Source organism: Pungitius pungitius, chromosome 14, assembly GCF_949316345.1.
Source record: "Pungitius pungitius chromosome 14, fPunPun2.1, whole genome shotgun sequence".
NCBI classification, from domain to species: domain Eukaryota; kingdom Metazoa; phylum Chordata; class Actinopteri; order Perciformes; family Gasterosteidae; genus Pungitius; species Pungitius pungitius.
Genome location: NC_084913.1, coordinates 1,015,225 through 1,035,809, shown reverse-complemented (window position 1 = coordinate 1,035,809; position 20,585 = coordinate 1,015,225). Strand labels below are relative to the sequence as shown.

Below are 20,585 nucleotides of genomic sequence, written 5' to 3'. Positions count from 1 at the left end.
GGGGGGGGGGCAGGCGAGGAGAGGCGGATACCTGGCGAGCGAGGCAGGAAGCGAGGACGGCGGCGCAGGAGAAGGTGAGTGTCGCAGGTATTAGCCCCACGCGCTATCTCGGCACATTATACAGGCCGTGATACCTCCACTCCAGGTATTAGTCCGAGCCGAGGCCCTCAGCGGGGGGAATGTAATGAGGCCTCTCTCTCATTTCCATTCGTGGGAAGCAGGACCTCTCCTCCTCTTCCTCCTCTCTCCCCCCCCACCCTCCCCCCCCCCCCCCCCCCTCAGGGGGAATCCGGGACTGAAGTCAGAGTGATGTGTGCGTGACAAGACACACACGTATGTATGTATGGACCTGTAGCTACACAGGCTACAGGTCCATACATACATACAACGCAATGAGTAGTAAGGGGGTGAGAGGGGGGGGGGCAAACCTTCAGGCCCACAATGCATCTCTTCTGGTGACTCTTCTGTCCTCTTCTTCATTTCCTCAGTCTGCTGCCAGCAGGAGGTCAAAAGCTTCAATGATAACGCCCACCTCCAGGAGAAAGGCAGGAGGGGTAGGTCAACACACACACACACACACACACACAGACATGAGCACACACAGACATGAGCACACACACAGACACACACACACACACACACACACACACACAGACATGAGCACACACAGACACACACTCACACACACAGACATGAGCACACACACACACACACAGACATGAGCACACACAGACACACACTCACACACACAGACACAAATACAACAGGACCACACAGACATAAAGTTGGGTTTATCTTGTAGTGTCTGTGTGTGTGTCTGTGTGTGTGTGTGTGTGTGTGTGTGTGTGTGTCTGTGTGTGTGTGTGTGTGTGTGTGTGTGTGTGTCTGTGTGTGTGTGTGTGTGTGTGTGTGTGTGTGTGTGTGTGTGTGTGTGTGTGTGTGTGTGTGTGTGTGTGTGTGTGTGTGTGTTGTGACCGCCCTATGGGCGCCTCCAGGGCTCAGTAAAACCTACTGCCCCTAAACACACACACACCTGAGGGCAGGGCATGGGAGTCCAGGTAGAAGCTGACAGCCCAACAGCTGCAGGTTAGACACGCACACACACACGCACACACGCACACACACACACACACACACACACACAGTAGAGGACAAACATGCCTGCACACAGATGCATGAAAGTACAAAATACACACACACACACTCATCATATTGGTGATGCGTACAGCTGGTCCTGACCCCCATGGCGTGCCCCAGTCCAGCCCACCTGTTCACATACAGACGCACACAGACACACACACACACCCACAATCGCACACACAGGTGCAATTAAAGCAATCAGGAATGCGGCTCATGATTTGCTCTGTGACCCAGACAGCAGAAGGTCTGCAGCAAAACACAGGATGGGGGGGGGGGGGGGGGGTGATTTATACATATATATGCACACAAAGTTTATAACACAATCAGACCAAAAAACATCAGAGAGGAGCTGAAAAACCCACAGAACAGACGGGACCAGAACCAGTGGGTCAAACCAGTAAGAACCAACAGCAGAGATTAATGCTTCATGTCATTGTCCCCCCCCCCCTGTCCCCACAGACACCTCCTGTCCTGGGACCCGGAGCCTCCAGGATCCAGCTGTGAGGGAGAAAATCCAGTTCAATAATAACTAGAACATCTCATCATTGAAGCTTTGAACATGTTGGATGGTTACGATTTAAATGTTTTGCAGTTGAATCTTTATATTTCTAAAAGGAATCAAAATGTCGTTCTACATTTAGAATCTGCTTCATCTAAATGTAATTCATTTTTTTAATTTTTAAAGTATCTTATGACGAGAAGCAGAGCTGACTTGGGATCAGCTGTTTGGCCTCACAGTTGCACCCTGGGTAAAGATGAAGGTACACAGCTAGCTTTGATCAATAGGTCGTCAAATCAAAGCTGTTAACGCGTTTTCTTTCCTTGGCTTGTCGACATTTGGTTAGTTAAGATAAAAATGAACATCGTCCAAGTCTCACAAAACTTAATATTAATATTAATGAGATTAGTTTTCTATATTTGTCGATTAAAGCTGCATTAACTGACCAGCAGGGGGCAGAACGATCTCCAGGTACCTCTATGATTACTGCTTTATGGAGTACACTGTTACATACTCACTAAACAGGAAGTGACTGAGAAGGACGTCAAGACGCCGTGTCCGAGCTGTCAATCGTCATTTCCTCATAGACGTCTATGGGAGCAGAGGAGTCGCCCCCTGCTGGTCACTACACAGAAGTAGAGTCATTTCCTCATAGACGTCTATGGGAGCAGAGGAGTCGCCCCCTGCTGGTCACTACACAGAAGTAGAGTCATTTCCTCATAGACGTCTATGGGAGCAGAGGAGTCGCACCCTGCTGGTCACTACACAGAAGTAGAGTCATTTCCTCATAGACGTCTATGGGAGCAGAGGAGTCGCCCCCTGATGGTCACTACACAGAAGTAGAGCCATTTCCTCATAGACGTCTATGGGAGCAGAGGAGTCGCCCCCTGATGGTCACTACACAGAAGTAGAGTCATTTCCTCATAGACGTCTATGGGAGCAGAGGAGTCGCCCCCTGCTGGTCACTACACAGAAGTAGAGTCATTTCCTCATAGACGTCTATGGGAGCAGAGGAGTCGCCCCCTGCTGGTCACTACACAGAAGTAGAGTCATTTCCTCATAGACGTCTATGGGAGCAGAGGAGTCGCCCCCTGCTGGTCACTACACAGAAGTAGAGTCATTTCCTCATAGACGTCTATGGGAGCAGAGGAGTCGCCCCCTGCTGGTCACTACACAGAAGTAGAGTCATTTCCTCATAGACGTCTATGGGAGCAGAGGAGTCGCCCCCTGCTGGTCACTACACAGAAGTAGAGTCATTTCCTCATAGACGTCTATGGGAGCAGAGGAGTCGCCCCCCGCTGGTCACTACACAGAAGTAGAGTCATTTCCTCATAGACGTCTATGGGAGCAGAGGAGTCGCCCCCTGCTGGTCACTACACAGAAGTAGAGTAATTTCCTCATAGACGTCTATGGGAGCAGAGGAGTCGCCCCCTGCTGGTCACTACACAGAAGTAGAGTCATTTCCTCATAGACGTCTATGGGAGCAGAGGAGTCGCCCCCTGCTGGTCACTACACAGAAGTAGAGTCATTTCCTCATAGACGTCTATGGGAGCAGAGGAGTCGCCCCCTGCTGGTCACTACACAGAATGCAGCTTTAACTCATGAAGCTTTAACATATTGAGCAACCAGCTTTTTTCTTCTACTTTCCACATCTTCCCTCACAAGCTTCTTCCTCTGCAGACCTGCGGTCAGTTTGCTCGATATAACTCAGTCGTGTTCACGTCCTTATCTTCACCGCAGAGTACCACAAACATCACGTAACCACGGAGGTCATCAGCCAAGCTAAGAACAGATGGAGATCAGTGTTAAAGCCACACAAAGTGTCCGCTGAGTGTATTTAAAGACGTGTCGGGGGGGGGACCTTCATGCCATGAGGATGCTTAGTGAATCCTCTCCTGGAACAGAGTGAAGTCAGTCAGGTGAAAGAGTGAGGGACAAGTGAGGGAGGGACAAGTGAGGGAGGGACGAACGAGGGGCGAGAGAGAATGAAGGGCAATTAAGGGGCAAAAGAGCGAGGGACATGCGAGGGGCAAACAAGTGAAGGTGAGCGAGTGAAGGTGAGCGAGTGAAGGTGAGCGAGTGAAGGTGAGCGAGTGAAGGTGAGCGAGTGAAGGTGAGCGAGTGAAGGTGAGCGAGTGAAGGTGAGCGAGGGACAATCTGCGCTGCAGTTGATCTACGCAACACGAGCAGCAGTTGGCGTAGTGGAAGTCCAAAGCGTGTTGTTGGGTGGGGGGCGTGTGATTGGTCACGTGGGGTCACATGGGGGCACTCTCCGGTCGGGGGGGGGGGGGGGGGGCAGCGTTCCTTCAGGCATCGGAGGATGAGTTAATCCTCTCACATGTGATCGTGTGCCTTGCTTCCCCAGTGAGGTGATTAAAGGAACAACACATGCAGCACAGATGGCAGCAGGAGCTGGTGTACATACGTGTCCGTGATCATGTGATGTGGAACATGTTTATTATTAGTGAGCTTGACTGCATGGATCCTGATAAACTACGATGTACAACAATAAACTACATTTAAGGGAAAGCCTGTGTGTGTCATTGTCCTCATCACAGTAAAGAGAGATGTTACAGATGTTAGTGGTTGGTCCTCATCATGTGACCAGAAGCTGAACTTTCTCTTAAAGAACTTCTGGAAAGAGTCTGAAAAAACACACGTGAGAAAAGTCAAAAGTCTCCCATCATCTTTCCTTCGTTCCAGCGTTTGTATTCAAATCTGTTTGAGAGGACGATGCATCATTAACATCAACTGATCTCCCAGAGATTCATTTTCTGCCCTTAATCACACATTTTGTTTTCCTCAGGCTGCACACACACACACACACACACACACACACACACACACACACACACACACACACACACACACACACACACACACACACACACACGCACACACACACACACACACACACACGCACGCACACACACACACACACACACGCACACACACACACGCACACGCACGCACGCACACACACACACACACACACACACACACACACACACACGCACGCACACACACACACACACACACACACACACACACACACACACACACACACACACACACACACACACACACACACACACACACGCACACACACACACACACACACACACACACACACGCACACACACACACACACACACACACACACACACACGCACGCACGCACACACACACACACACACACACACACACACACACACACACACACACACACGCACACACACACACACACACACACACACACACACACACACGCACACACACACACACACACAGTGGTAACTGAGGCGATGAGGTACAATTGAAAAGCTGGAGGAGGTGATTGGATCTGATGGTGAACACACTGTGGCGTTACACAACGTCGCCTCATGTTTACTTCATCAGCACGAGGTCAGTGTTGGAGCCCAGGAGACGGATGATGATGATGATGATGAGGAGGAGGAGGAGGAGGAGGAGGAGGAGGAGCCTGAATGTGGCGTCCACCTCCGCTGAATGCTGAGGTGCAGCTACCACGACTCACGCTCTATTCGTCCCTGATTACCGAGCCCGTCCTCCACGGCGTCACTGATGGCGTCCATCGACGGCGTCACTGATGGCGTCCATCGACGGTGCCCTCGTCTCCTTCCACGTCACAGCGTGTCTTTGCTGCTGCAGCCGCTGAAGAAGTAGTGCCTCAGGTGGGAGGAGAGTCGACCTAACGACCTTTAGCGCGGCCGTTGGCGTCCACGCGTCGGCTCCTTTTAATGAACCCATTCAATCACGAAGTCTGAAAACGCCACGACGTCACGTCCCGTGGGGAGGGAACGCCTCCACGGCGAAGGTTTCACACCCACCTCTTCCTCCTCCTCCTGCTCCTCTTCCTCCTCGTGATGTCGATCGATGCTGAGAGGCCCTCAGATGACGGATAAGGGAATGAAAATACTTTTCAGCAGCGTTGTTTCATTTTTTGCCTTCAAAGGGGAAATCAAATATTAGGGATGGATGAGGGGAGACGGGGGGAGACGGGGGGAGGTGGGGGGAGGTGGGGGGAGACGGGGGGAGTGGAGGAGGTGAATATTTGCAATTAACAAGATATGTTCTTCATCTTTTTTGTGGTCAGAAATATGGAAATAGCTTTTAAGGTCGTAAAGGTCGAGCGCATCGAAGCATGGTGTCTCTGCAATTACTCCTCAGGCAGCGGCCTGATGGGGGTGTGGGGGGGGGGGGCGTGGGGGGGGCCTCCGGTCGCACACCAAACGGTCAAATTACCGAGACGGCCGGTTGAAGAGATCACATGAGATTAGCGTACATCAAACAGACGGGGCGCTGAAAAGACCCCCCCACCCCCCCCCCCCCGATAGGAGGGGGCCTGACTGGTTAAAGGCTTCAAATGTCACGACTTTCACTGATGGGGGGGGGGCGTCCGACTGATGGTTCCTGTGATGTCATCGAGGAGCCTTCACTTAATATTATATAATAATAATATTTTTCTTCTTATTTCTCCCCAAAAAGTTACGTCTCATCTTTTACTCATTTGACACAATTCAGTTTGTTTGTCTGAGGTTTAATTTGGTGAGAAATAATATTCATAACAATAATAATAATACAAATTATAATGATAATTATCTTCATGGAACAAATCTAAAACACCTGCAAAGAGTCTGTTTGGCTCCTTCCTGTTTTATTTTGTAATCCTCTTCACTTCCTGCCTCTTTGCTCCCCTCTGATTGGCTGTTCTCTACTGATTGTGTCCCCCACACGTGTCCTTTGTCTCCCTGTCAGTTCGACTTCATAATGCTACTATTTGCCCGACCCCTTGACTTGTGCCCCCCCCCCCCCCCCCCCCCCCAGGCAGATTTATAGTTAATAAAGTTATTTCTGTTTGAAACCTGCTGTGAATCCTGACAGTTAGAAATGTGGATTTAAATAATAAATGGAACTAAAGACGATTAATTTATGGTGGAGACAAATGAAACACCTGGAGGGGCCCTCGGGGTGATGAGCATCGTGACCTCTGACCTCAGCTGGACAACACGCCACCAGGACGCGACCCCTCCACCGTCTCCTCGTTCAGGAGAACATGTTGCATGTTGATGTCCACTCTTCAATGAATGCTCCTGATGAAGTGGTGAAGTTTCATGTTGACGTTCCTCAGGGGGTCAAAGGTCAGCCTCTCATAGTTTTAAGATGTTCATCGGGTTCTTTGTTCCTCCGGTAGTCTGAGAAGTGACACCACAGGATGCAATCAGCGCGCCCAACGATACCTTTAAAGGTGTTTGTGTTATTAGAAAGCTGCAAGGAGGAGACGTGTTTAGCATTGAATGACAGGAGGAACACACACACATACACACAGACACACACACACACACACAGACAGACACACACACACAGACACACACACACACAGAGTAAAGCGCCTCCTCGAGTCTCGTAATGATCTCCTAGTGCTGCCAAAAGCCTCCTGCAATCCCTCCTTTATTTTCCCCTCCTCTTCTCCCCGATGAGCGGAGCATCCCTTCATCATCTCCAAAATGCACTTTAGTCTGGGGAGCAGTGGGGGGGGGCGAGGGGGGGGGGGGCTCAATGAAAAGGAGAGATTGAAAACAGATTCGCACACAAGCCGATGGCACATTAGGGGGACGCTCGTAATCCTCCAGAGGGGTTGATGCATCGAAGGAGTCCGCAAAGTTTCCTCTGGGGGGGGGGGGGCGGCCTCCCCAGGTGAAGGACAGACTACACGCTGATTGACAGGTCTCGAATAGACCATAAAGCAGTGGAATGCACTGACTCCGCCTCCTCCCGATCGAGGATCAATCACTGTCCGCTGAAGAATGATGTCAGGAGACGAGAATGAAAGGAATGACGAGGAGTAACAAAGTTTTCCTCATCTTACATACGAAGTATGTTTATGACTTTAAATCACAAATACCAAACTTGTTTTATTTTACACTGAAAAGACTCTTTTTTCTGTCCACGGGGTCGCTTTATTTTGAAGGTCTGTCCTCTGGATCTGTGACTGAGGGACTTTCTCTGTGACTGAGGACGTTCAGGTTTGATTTGATTTCAGCCCCCAAGGATTCAAAGGACACTGGGTGGGATTTTCAGAATAAAAGTCGTTTGAAGAATTTATAAATACACCCAAAAAATCTGTTCATTTGAACTGAAACAACATCCGTCTGAAGGATTTGACCCTTAAACTTTGGGTCGCCTCGTGATGCTGAAATAAAAAGGACTTCATGCTGTCAGTCATGAAGTCACCTTCATGTTCAATAACCAATAATGTGGCCTAATGATCTCCACGTGAAGAAATACTGCAACTCTCTCTCGTATGGTTTCTCCTTCTTCAAACTAACCCCCCCCCCCCCAATAAAAAGTATGAAATGAATCCTCTCAGATCCTCCTTGTTGACGTGGTCACGGTGACGTGTGATTGATCTGAAGTAAAATGGAGGAGAAGGTTGAATCTGGGTGATGAACCAGCTGAGTGGATCCGTCCGTTTAACGTGACCCCACGACTCATCAAAGGCTTCTGAAAAACAATTTCACATGAGACGGAGAATAAATAAAAAGAAATGATGATGCCCCGATCGATCATTAGCATACTGTGTGTGTGTGTCTGTGTGTGTGTGTGTGTCTGTGTGAGTGTGTGAGTGTGTGTGAGTGTGTGTGTGTGTCTGTGTGTGTGTGTGTGTGTGTGTGAGATGAGGACATGACGTGGATGTCTGTTATCAATCATTTGCATATGTAGGTGTGTAGATGAGGAAACTGTGTGCGAGGGCGGGAACGTTGCGTGTGAGTGTGTGTGTCTGTGTGTGTGCGTCTGTGAGTGTGCGTCTCCTGTAATTCCTCACAGCAGTTCATTCATCATCTTCGCCGCGGCGTGGCGGCGGTTGAGACTAATATTTCAGCTCGCATTACGGCGGCGGAGCAGAGAGCCGAGGCTCCAGCTTGACCTTTGACCCCGCGGCCTGACCCCATCCATCAACACGGGGGAGAGGGGCAAATATGAAGAGGGGAGACATTATTAGTCAGATTACAGCGGGGGGGGGGGGGGGGGCTCGTCTGACGGGAAGATGTGTTTCCTCTTATAGTCTTTCAAAATAAAACTCCTACTTTAGGTGACAAATAAACTTTAGAAGTTCATATGAGGGACCCCGTGGTTGAGATGAGCCTCGTGACAAATACACACGTCATTTATGTCTGACGCTTTTATCCAAAGCCGCGCACATTGCATTATGACCCATGTCGGGTGTCTTGGGTCAGGGACACTTGACGTGTCACATGGGAGCCGGGATTTGAACTTCCAACCTTATGGCTCCCAGCGCATCACACTCCTCCATCACCTACAAAACCAGACCGAAGCATCTCATATTTACTCACAGACCGGCGGTCCCAGTGAGGACAGGGACGAGGACACAGTCTTTATAGAAAGACGCCTGATGATGAGACGGATTCAGAGACGGACTGTGTGTGTCCCTGTGTGAGTGTGAGTGTGTCTCCTGAGGGACAACAGCAGGTTGACTGTCCCGATTCTGTCTGCTGTACTTTACCTGGTCACAGTTCACTAATGAAGCCAGTACACACACACACACACACACACACGCACACACTGACACACACACACACATACGGGCAAAAGTGGTTTGTCAGGACATTTTCCCCGTACTTGCTCAAACCATGGTTTATGGGTACACACCTTTCCCTTTGTCCCAGAGAGATCTAAGAACTATCAAAATGGTCCTCGTGATGTAGGAAACGAAGCCTACTGTTCAGAATTAATTTCTGGTGAAAGAGTCAGGAGATCTGAAGACTCGACATTCTACAGGACTGTGGGGACGGGGCGGGATGGGGGCGGATCCTATCATGAAGGTGACTTATAAAGACCACCCTTATTTATGAGAACATTACCGGTACACATACACAAACGTGACCAGACCCTTGGTTATGAAGACCATCCTGGTTTAACAGGACATTACCAGTACACATACACCGACACGACCAGACCCTTGGTTATGAGGACCATCCTGGTTTAACAGGACATTACCAGTACACATACACCGACACGACCAGACCCTTGGTTATGAGGACCATCCTGGTTTAACAGGACATTACCAGTACACATACACCGACATGACCAGACCCTTGGTTATGAGGACCATCCTGGTTTAACAGGACATTACCAGTACACATACACCGACATGACCAGACCCTTGGTTATGAGGACCATCCTGGGGATGGATGGCTATATACAAATACGTGTGTTTATCAGGGCCCCTCCCCACCACGAAATTAGACAGCCTTTATATGAAAATACATTTATTGTAATGTATACCATTATCAAACATTACATATTGGCAATATATATATCTGCTTAAGTATTGCTTCAAAAGATGCAGTAAACTCTACTGCTTCAAAAGACGCAGTAACATGTGCAGTAAACTATACTGCTTCAAAAGACGCAGTAACATGTGCAGTAAACTCTACTGCTTCAAAAGACGCAGTAACAAGTGCAGTGAACTATACTGCTTCAAAAGACGCAGTAACATGTGCAGTAAACTCTACTGCTTCAAAAGACGCAGTAACATGTGCAGTAAACTCTACTGCTTCAAAAGACGCAGTAACAAGTGCAGTGAACTATACTGCTTCAAAAGACGCAGTAACATGTGCAGTAAACTCTACTGCTTCAAAAGACGCAGTAACAAGTGCAGTGAACTATACTGCTTCAAAAGACGCAGTAACAAGTGTAGTGAACTATACTGCTTCAAAAGACGCAGTAACATGTGCAGTAAACTATACTGCTTCAAAAGACGCAGTAACAAGTGCAGTGAACTCTACTGCTTCAAAAGTCGCAGTAACAACATTTTACTGAAAAGGGAACTGTACATTTTTCTCAAAAGTTGTACTCTTAACAGGTGCTTAAAGAGGTTTCTTGGACATATTCCCTCAAACTAAATTTCCCTTTGTGGACATGCGTCCCCTGTTCCTTACAAAGTCTCTAATGTTTTGTACAGTCCTTCCTTTTAAAATATGGTCTTCGGCAAGCTTGCACTGCTCACACTCCATTTTTGTGGCCAAGTGTCCCTTCAAAATGTGGGCCTTGAAGTGTTTCATCACTGCAGACACTTCCATTTTGCTCCATGACTTTTTTATGTATCTTCTTCGAACCTCTGCCAATAAAGAACATATTTTCCTCGTTCATATTATTATAAAGACAATTATACATAGGTAAGATTTTCATTATATCGGCATTTTGAAAAAACAGCAGAGAAAATGCGTTTTGGGAATACATTAGTTGGACAAAGCTTTATGTTGCGATTTTTCAATGTGGGTGTGAAGCCGGAGCTGTTCATAAAAATGGCAAGACATGTGAAAAAGGTCTCAGACTCAGCCCAACCAAAACATTAGATTTTACCACACTGGCTCAAATTTCTCATTAAGAGGCAAAAATTGTGTTGAACAATGTGGCTTTTTCATTCTTCCATTTTAAATTTTCCTAAAAACTACAATAAATGCATTTACAAAGAGTTTTGTTTGGTGTCCGCTTAAGTAGAAACCGTATCTCTGTAGTACTACATTCAACAGTTACTTGGTATTTTTTTTGCAAACCCTCAAAATAAGATAAACATAAAATAAATTAAATCTGATTAAATGTTGTGCGGCAGGGCCGATACTGCACTGTTGTAACTGCGACCCTGAGGGACAAGTAGTAAGGGATGAGTCCTACCTTTGGAGCTGGTGACCTCACCTCTGGTTTCCAGGTGACTTCTCTTTCCTAGAGAAAATAAGTAAAGCTTTAATAACCTGTCCAGATGTATTTAACCTGTATTTACAGCAGAGTAGTAATAGGGTGAACGAGTGGTAGCGGTAACCAAAAGGAACAACAGCGCTGCATCTCGTTCACAAATTGATATAAATAAATAAAAACACCTCGGTCAGAAGTGAGGGAACCGTCAAGCATTCCACACATTCTGTCATTACGTTACTCGATGACTCACACTGATCAATCGCGATCGAACCTATTGGGCACCCCTGATTTACAGAATATAGAATAAACAAGGTATCTGAACTGGAGCCTGTATTTCACTGTACATACTTCTATTCCAATCCTATTTCACTAAATATAATATTCACACACACATATACTCTGTATATAATTGTATTATGGGCATTTTTCTCCCCATTTAATATGTTCGGCTCCCTTTTCGTGTTTTGCATATTTCATTCCATATGGAATACTTTTATATTATGTTTACTATGTAACCTTACCTACGGTTACACACAAATTTCCCTCTGGGGGTGAATTATATATAAATCTATCTAGAAACCAAGACCAAACTATTGCAACTTGAACAATAAAAATTCAAGAATTGAAAACTAGTAGCATTTCTGTACCCTTTGAATTCTTTGTTTCATCCTGGGATGATGTCATCGTTTTTCGTTTTCCTATGGACCAGAAGAAAGAAAAATATATTTAAAAAAAATTCAATTTAATACCATCTGAAATCGATAGACCTGAATGGGTAGAATGCCTGGAAAATCCTAATTGTTTCTAAAATACAATTTTTAGGAACGACTGTCCACACTGATATTTATACTATTGCAGCATACAAACATACAATTGCCAGCAGGTCAGACTGAGTTCTCAGGTGACCAGATTTAGCTTATTGATTGGTCCATTTAACTGGCAATTGATTGTCTGGTTTCAGACTTTAAGAACAGCAGTGTGATAAAGTCAGATTGTGTTAATAAGAGCAACAAAAGGGAGCTACAGTGTGCAGTTTCATTGCTAGATAGAGAGTCCAATCTTATATGTTGTACTACTAATGGATACTATAAGACAACATATTCATTACATACCTCTTAATCCAAGGACAGGATGAGACTTTTCACCATCTCCATCATCGTCACCGTCATCGTCATCGTCGTCTGGATCTTCCTCTCCAATTGTTTCCGGATCCAATTCATCTAAAGAAAAGCATGTTTGATGAGCACACTCACCCCATCCCACTGCGTGATTGTGGATGTATGTTCCTTTAATGCTCTTTGTAACCATTTTGAAATAACCAATAAAGTTTATCAAATCTGGAAGTTACCTTCAATCTCAATCTCGTCAAGAGATTTTCCTTGGAATCTTCCAAGAGATCCTTTCTCCATTGCCAGAAGAAGCTTTGAGATTTTTGCCATTTCGATAGTTGCCTCTGGCAGCCGATAGAAGTCTCTGTGGACCCGAATATCATGGCCCAAAAAGTTGGCTAGTTGGTCAAGCTCATTATTTTTGAGGTTGAGAATCTGGGACAATGTTGCAACGTGCTTTCGAAGATGTGTGGACTTAAGATATTCAGGATTCTTTGCACCACAACGACTTGCAAAACCCCTGATGCAGTCCTGTCCTCTATAGTAGCTTGAAGGGGGGCACCTTGGCTTTCCAAATAGGAAGGGATTGTCCCTGTGCACATTACACGAGTCTCTTTTGTCTGCAAGAAGTGTTGTTGCACTGACTACTTCAGGGTTTAACAAAACAGCCACTTTTCTCCCTCGTTTGCCCAACATTTCTACCCTGCTGAAGTGCTTGGCCAGTTTTTGCTCAAAGGGGGAGAGGCCAACGGCTATATCCTCATGTAGCTCAGTCTGGTCTCTTTTCTTGAAAGACTCAAGTGTCATTTTTGAGACTTCGCCAGCACGACGTCTGTTGAAGACAATTATTTGAGCAAGCGTCACTCTGGCAAGCTCAGTATACGTCTGTGGAGACTCGTGCTTTTTCAGATCTTCAACAGCATCAGCCGATTTCTTTTCCAGGTGCTGATGGAGAAGCTGCACATCCTGTGTGAATGGTATGGTTGATGGTTTATTGAACTTGGCTTTGCTCAAAGTAGAAAGAGCATTGTGGGAGACAAGTTCTGACCATTCCTTAGAGCATAGTTTTGTGAATCGCTCCGATACCTTCATCATCTCTTCATCTTCTGCTGCAATAGCCCTACAGAGGATAATGTCACCAATCTTCTTTAGCGAATGCCCTAATTTCAGGGCAAGACTTGGTGTGCGGTAGGAGTGTTTCTCTTCATCGTAACCAGCAACGTCTTTGACAGCCTCAATAACTTTGTAAAAATTGTTTGGCTTGACAGCATCTTCAAAACTAAAGATGGAACATTTTTTTCTCAAGCTCAACAACAGTCTGCCCATCTCCCGAACCTTCTGTCTGATGTATTCAAATTTCGTTGAATCACTTCCATGCTTGTTGTAGAGAGACTGACCCAATTGCAGTATGAGGAAATCATTTCGAACGACAGATGCTACCTCATCTTGTTTCATATTTCCCAGGATCTTCCAAACTCCAGGAGAAATTGCTTGGGAGAATGTTGAGTCTGCAACATCAGCCAGAGCTAAGACCTGGGCCGTGCCAGTGTCTTCAGTGTGCTTCTTTGAAGGGCATCGACGTAAATGGCGCCATAGCTCTTTGCGAACAAACAAACCTTTGCAATAAACACAGTGCACATATGTTTTTGCATTCACAGAGCTGTTTGATTTTCCTGGTCGTCGTTTCAGTTTCAGTGCTCCACGTTGATTACCCATAACATCTCGATTATGTTCGTAATTACCTTTGTTGCGGAGCACCTCAAGTAATTTCTTTCTCTCTTTAGAATGTTTAGGGAGCAAAAATGCTCGAGCAATATCAGGCTCTTCCTTTTCGTGATTTTTTAGGTGACGAGCTATTTTTGACTGAGGTTTCTTGCAAACAAAACAGTAATTTTTGTGGGTGCAAGAAGACACTTCAGAGCTTAGCTCAGTCTCATTCCTGTCCCCCTCTTCAGAACAAGAAGACTCTGTTCCGGTAACTTCTCTGCGTCCAAGCCTCTGAGTACTGCTTGTAGTGGGTTCATGATCAGAATAGGATGCACTGTCAGGTATGAGGTCTTCATCAACACTAACTTTGTCAGAGTTGGAAGCCGCCTCAGGTTCAACATAGTTCCTGAGTGGTGGCACACTCTTTGTGGTCTCCATAGACAGAGTTGGAGCAGTCTTGCAATGTGGTGGTTTAGGATTGATGGAAAGGCTAACATCACTATCACTACATGAAGAATATGCATCTTGAATTGCAAAATCAGAGCTTGAGTCCTCACGACTTGGTGAAGAGTCAGGAACATAGTCTTTATCACAGATGGATCCTTCATCACTGAAGGGCTCAACATCCTTCACCTAAAAGATTTGAAAAATACATGTACATACAATGAAGACATATTTAGTCAATCAAACTGAAAAACTCTGAAAAAAGGACCGTTTCAAAGAATGAAAACGTACCAGTGCCGAATTATTCTTGAGGTAGCAGGTTTTGTGCCATGACCTTGAACATACTAAAAGCACATTGCAATGAGAAAAATAGGAAGGTAGTATACATTTATCTTAGTTTTAAACGTTAAATCACTTTGTACTGTAGATGGTAACGAATATGAAGGTAACTCCAGGAAAGGCATGTGAATGTTTGTGAAATGGTGATGGTTTAGCTCAAATTTCAATTAAGCAAAAAAGAAAACGTGTGTTTATGTGAAACTGATACTGACATTTACATGTCCAACCAAGCCATTTTAGACTTGATACTGGTCCTGAGCAGTCTTGACAACAATCCAAAGCCGAGATAGATGCACTTGTGAATTCATGGTGGCACTGAGGATCCACAAATGTAAATATAGTAAGACAAGTAATGAGGAAAATCAGTAAAGTGCAGTAGCTAGAATGCAATTAATAGCCATGAGAACCAATAGCCACTGAGCAATCCCCGGAAGTAGGCTGATATGTCAGGTAGGCCTCCCCCCACCCTAATCCACAAAAACCAGTACGCAACTTACAAAGATAAACTTACCATTTCTTTTTCTGCCAAGGCTGGAACCACTTGCTTGGGCTCAGGATTGGACAGTTCAATGCAGGGTGCCTGAGAATGTAGAGAAGATGCACACTGTTGTCATATAACTTCTGTAGCGGTTTGAGGAAGACTCGTTTCATGTCTGAGGTTTTGCAGTTATGAAGTTCTGTACATCGTCACGTTTACAACTGTGCTTTGTGCTCGGCATCGCTCACGGCGGAGTTCCACCCCAATGCGCACAGAGATCATTAACTGTTGTCACAATAACAAACTGAGAAAAAACCCCACCCCCCCTGAAAAAGTGCGGATTTCTTTCCCCCACATACAACCGGGTGACAGCCGTCCCGTCACTTACACGTCAGCCGTACCACTAGGCGGTCAGCGCCACCCCCCCCCCGCTCCCTATGAGCCGTACCGTTAACCATCTGCTCGACCACCCCCCCCCCCCCCCTCGAAGTGGAAAACCTAGGGGAAACACTGTAAGCTAACATAAAACCAACTCGTCCTCAAAGAGCAGGTGTCCTCACAGAGCAGGTGTATGCTGTGCTCATCGCCTGACACAAAAGTGCCACTACTGATGACACAATGGAAAATGATTAGTCAGGTTTGACAATTTACCTGCTGTCCTCACAAGACACCTTGACAAGACAGAACTTTCCTTCGACGACTATTCTAAAAACATGTTATTAATAGGAAGTAGGCCGATATGTCAGGTAGGCCTCCCCCACCCTAATCCACAAAAACCAGTACGCAACTTACAAAGATAAACTTACCATTTCTTTTTCTGCCAAGGCTGGAACCACTTGCTTGGGCTCAGGATTGGACAGTTCAATGCAGGGTGCCTGAGAATGTACAGAGAAGATGCACACTGTTGTCATATAACTTCTGTAGCGCTTTGAGGAAGACTCGTTTCATGTCTGAGGTTTTGCAGTTATGAAGTTCTGTACATCGTCATGTTTACAACTGTGCTTTGTGCTCGGCATCGCTCACGGCGGAGTTCCACCCCAATGCGCACAGAGATCATTAACCGTTGTCACAATAACAAACTGAGAAAAAAAACCCACCCCCCCTGAAAAAGTGCGGATTTCTTTCCCCCACATACAACCGGGTGACAGCCGTGCCGTCACTTACACGTCAGCCGTACCACTAGGCGGTCAGCGCCACCCCCCCCCCGCTCCCTGTGAGCCGTACCGTTAACCATCTGCTCGACCACCCCTCCGCCTCCCCCCTAGAAAGTGGAAAACCTAGGGGAAACACTGTAAGCTAACATAAAACCAACTCGTCCTCAAAGAGCAGGTGTCCTCACAGAGCAGGTGTATGCTGTGCTCATCGCCTGACACAAAAGTGCCACTACTGATGACACAATGGAAAATGATTAGTCAGGTTTGACAATTTACCTGCTGTCCTCACAAGACACCTTGACAAGACAGAACTTTCCTTTGACGACTTTTCTAAAAACATGTTATTAGTAGGAAGTAGGCCGATATGTCAGGTAGGCCTCCCCCACCCTAATCCACAAAAACCAGTACGCAACTTACAAAGATAAACTTACCATTTCTTTTTCTGCCAAGGCTGGAACCACTTGCTTGGGCTCAGGATTGGACAGTTCAATGCAGGGTGCCTGAGAATGTACAGAGAAGATGCACACTGTTGTCATATAACTTCTGTAGCGCTTTGAGGAAGACTCGTTTCATGTCTGAGGTTTTGCAGTTATGAAGTTCTGTACATTTTAACCGTCGATCACAATAACTGAGAAAAATCCCCCTGCCCCTTGAAAAAGTGTGGAATAAAAAAAAAAAGTCCTCCACAGGGCGACTTTCCTAAAACACGTGTGCGCACATGTCCGTATACGAGTATTCTAAAAACATGTAATCAGCTTCTGTTTGACCTCAAGTGTGGAGAAGTATAAAGTTAATGTCAGACAGTCATGTCCTACAGTATTCTCCCAATGAGCCACATGTAATGTCTTGTGTGTGAAAGAAGAATACTTTCTAACTCATATGATTGACAAAACGCAGCTGGTTGACGCAAAATGTGCCCAAACCCATCTTTTGCTCTTAGAGCAGCTAAATACAGAAGCTAAAATCACTGTAAAAACACATATTGGGGAATAAAAGGGAACATAAACTCACCATTGAGCGCCATGGCCAACAAGAATCCCCATAGTTGTATGTTATCTCCTCGCCTGGAAATATCGCTTTCACAGCAAACAGGCACAAGTGTGGCCTTCCTTTGACAGTAATTCTTTTTACTCTGCAGTTGGGGTTTATGTGGTCATCATTTGCCAGTCGTCCAAGGGTTCCATCCTCTTTCGAAGCGTCTATGCTGAAAGACAAAAAGCCCAGATAAAAATTACATTTTGTGGGATTAAATATTTAAAATAGTCATGACAGAAACATTTCAAATGTGGTCCAAACATGTTTACATAAAACAGGAACATTTTGTACACATTCCATTGCATATCTCTTATTATGATACAATAAAGCACAGAGCAATGTGTAAGACTTGTTTAACTGTCAACACAAATTGAATGACTGACAGGAAGGAGGATCATTCAGAAGTTCAAGAATGAAGCTTCCCGTATTATTGTTATTATTATTATGTCATTTAGTGGACTCTTTTACTGCTTTCAGTTTGGATGGTTATTGACAGGAAACCGAAGAGAGCCGGTTAGCTGAGCTGTAATACACAGGCTGACGGCCCTGTACTACAGCCTCACCAGACAGGAACTTTTTTTTAATCAAGATTGGGATTTTCCCTGCCGTTGTACATCTGGATTATAATACTAATTATGTTGTTTTAATAAAAAAGTAGCTGGATTTCTATTTGATAAACTACAAACCTTTACTACATTTTCCACCACATTGTGCTGTATAACTTTTGGGGAATTTACTCACAGAACAGGCCATGGTTAAACTAAATACAGATATACAAATACCATGCAGCATACAACATATTTGTTCTGAATACTGATTGGTGCTTTAACTAATAACTCTATAAAATAAATCTATTGCAGTAAATCAACAAGCAGCAAACTTACCAATGGCGTGTTCCATTCCAGATGAAATCAAACACAAAGGGATTATTTGCAGCATCTAGACCTGCACATTGTGATAGAGTTCCACGGTACTCCATCACAAAAGTGGATGGTGCGATGTAATCCAGTGTAAAAACACCTCTCCCTAAAATGGCAAGTAAGTAATGTACACATGTATTATTGACTGCAAGGACATTTGAAGTAAAATTTGTACATTAGCTTGATGAGCACAGCCTCCTTTGCTGCTATGACGTGATGTGTGTGGGGGAGTAACAATAAAGATGCAAAACCTTTGAATGAGTCAATAAATTTTTCTTGTAGAAAAGATTTATCTCTGCCCAAAATGATGTGGTCCATGGCATCCTGTTCAGGAGTCTTTCTCCTCCTTCTCTCCATCATGTTTGCTGCAATAGTTTTCAGAGAACATGGAGTATTAAGTAATAAACAAATCTGTATATATAGATAATGTAATTGTCATAGCTATTCTCACTAAGTTGGATAATTACTAAGGTCACAGAATATAGTGCATTGATGAAGGAGCAGCAGGATGCCCAAAGCTTATATATCCATAAGAGATGGATTTTATAGGTCAATTGGTCTTAATTTTACCCCTTTTAAAATTACTTCTGCACAGATCACGCGCTATTCATAAATGGATCACTTGTTTGTCCTCAGTCTTATATTAAAGTAACAGTACTGCATCCTGCTGTACAAACCAGAGAAAATTAGCTTGTGAACATGAAATATTATTTAACTGGAATTACGTTCTAAGTTCTAAATATACACAAATGCAAAGAGTTCCAGTAGATCACCATTAGAAGCAGTAGCCTTCTAAGGTGCTTAACATTAATATATTTTCCATATTAAACAGATTCATACAACCTACACCTTCTGAGTTTCTCTCTTTCACCAAACTAAGCCCAGCTAAGTTACCTTTAATTAATCAAAAACAATTTTTTGCCTTCTGCCTTGGTTGTTCTAATACACTCCAGCAATCACTAAGGTCTGGTAGAAATAAAACCTTCATTTAACGTAGTAAAATGTGAGCATTAGCCCACTCAACATGCAGATCTTCAACGGTCTGAGCAGCAGCCCCAGCCCGGGTGGGGGTAGGTTGCGGGGGGGGGGGGGGGGTTGGGCTCAGGGGGGGATGATTTAGCGACCCTCGCTCTTCAGAGGCAAACGTTTAATTATCAAAAATAAAACGCCATTTGAGTTAAATTTAAATATGTTAAATCAAGCACCTTAAAGCTTGATAGCAACTAACGTTAGCTAACGTTAGCTAACGTTAGCTAACGTTAGCTAACGTTAAAACACGAGCAGAACTGGACCCGGATCCACGGCTCGTTACAACATAGACAAGTTAGTTAGCAACCAAAAAACCTACAGCTTTCACTGTAGACACGGTTTATTTAATGCATCGTTAAAATATTCACTTACCAGTTTAGTTAAATTGAGTTGATAGAGGTGACTCTGCCCTCATGCGGAGTAGTGACGATCGCCGCCATTGTTTCTTCGTTGTGAGTCGAGAACTTGGCCGAGGGCTCAACAGCCAATCACTGATCAGAATCTCCGTGAGTCGAGAAGGCAGAGGGCTCAACAGCCAATCACTGATCAGAATCTCCCTGATTGACGTCAAGTAGAGCCAATCACTGATCAGAGTCTGCCCTAGGCAGTAGCCAATCGAATGACGATACACTGATACACTCCGCAGTAGAAAAAAAAAAAGTAGTGTCGGATATAACACACTGTGAGCACACACTGTCATACACTAGAAATCGGGTAAAACCGAGTTATGGAGACATGCCGAGAAAAAGCGGGAGGTGGTCATTTACGGCTTGATAAGCGCGGCTGCAGTGCTTGACTTGTGAGGACATGTCCTTTGTCCTCACACATCCGGTATGTCCTCATAGAGTAAGTATGTAAACAGGTGAAATGTCCTCATAATCCGGAAATACCAACGCACACACACACACACACACTGACACACACACACACACGCACACACGCACACACACTGACACACACACATTATGAGCCTGTGAGTAATGTGTGTGTGTG

General features: G+C 45.2%; 2 protein-coding genes across 4 annotated transcripts in view; one reads left to right on the top strand and one right to left on the bottom strand.

Moving 5' to 3' along the window:
- Window positions 1–2,605, top strand: part of akap6 (A kinase (PRKA) anchor protein 6) — a 101,004-nt gene extending 98,399 nt beyond the window's left edge. Inside the window, 3 exon segments of the mRNA XM_037486118.2 lie at window positions 2–74; window positions 489–554; window positions 1,600–2,605. Of these exon segments, the coding sequence (XP_037342015.2) occupies window positions 2–74; window positions 489–554; window positions 1,600–1,644 (184 nt within the window). The 3' untranslated portion in view covers window positions 1,645–2,605.
- Window positions 2,606–9,216: 6,611 nt separating this feature from the next.
- Window positions 9,217–20,479, bottom strand: LOC134104003 (uncharacterized). Of its 3 annotated transcripts, none has more exons than XM_062557289.1 (14): window positions 19,965–20,479; window positions 18,815–18,928; window positions 18,528–18,669; window positions 17,620–17,812; window positions 17,040–17,108; window positions 16,261–16,329; window positions 15,488–15,556; window positions 15,189–15,291; window positions 14,929–14,981; window positions 12,726–14,826; window positions 12,490–12,597; window positions 12,025–12,075; window positions 11,357–11,404; window positions 9,217–10,799 (listed from the first exon to the last, which is right to left on the bottom strand). In XM_062557289.1, exons 2-14 carry the CDS (start codon window positions 18,921–18,923, stop codon window positions 10,576–10,578), a joined length of 3,339 nt encoding a protein of 1,112 aa, XP_062413273.1. In that variant the 5' UTR covers window positions 18,924–18,928; window positions 19,965–20,479; the 3' UTR covers window positions 9,217–10,575. The 3 variants fall into 3 exon arrangements, with proteins under 3 accessions (XP_062413273.1, XP_062413274.1, XP_062413275.1); XM_062557290.1 differs by having other exon boundaries at window positions 11,378–11,404; XM_062557291.1 differs by having other exon boundaries at window positions 18,528–18,928.
- Window positions 20,480–20,585: the final 106 nt, after the last annotated feature.

What these genes read in the sequence shown, in the direction of transcription:
- LOC134104003 (XM_062557289.1), bottom strand. Translation starts at nt 18,923, where the DNA reads ATGATGGAGAGAAGGAGGAGAAAGACTCCTGAACAGGATGCCATGGAC. An exon ending in GTTGGCCATGGCGCTCAATG is followed by an intron (nt 17,109 to 17,619) that starts GTGAGTTTATGT and finishes GTACATTCTCAG; the next exon opens with GCACCCTGCATTGAACTGTC. An exon ending in CCTTGGCAGAAAAAGAAATG is followed by an intron (nt 16,330 to 17,039) that starts GTAAGTTTATCT and finishes GTACATTCTCAG; the next exon opens with GCACCCTGCATTGAACTGTC.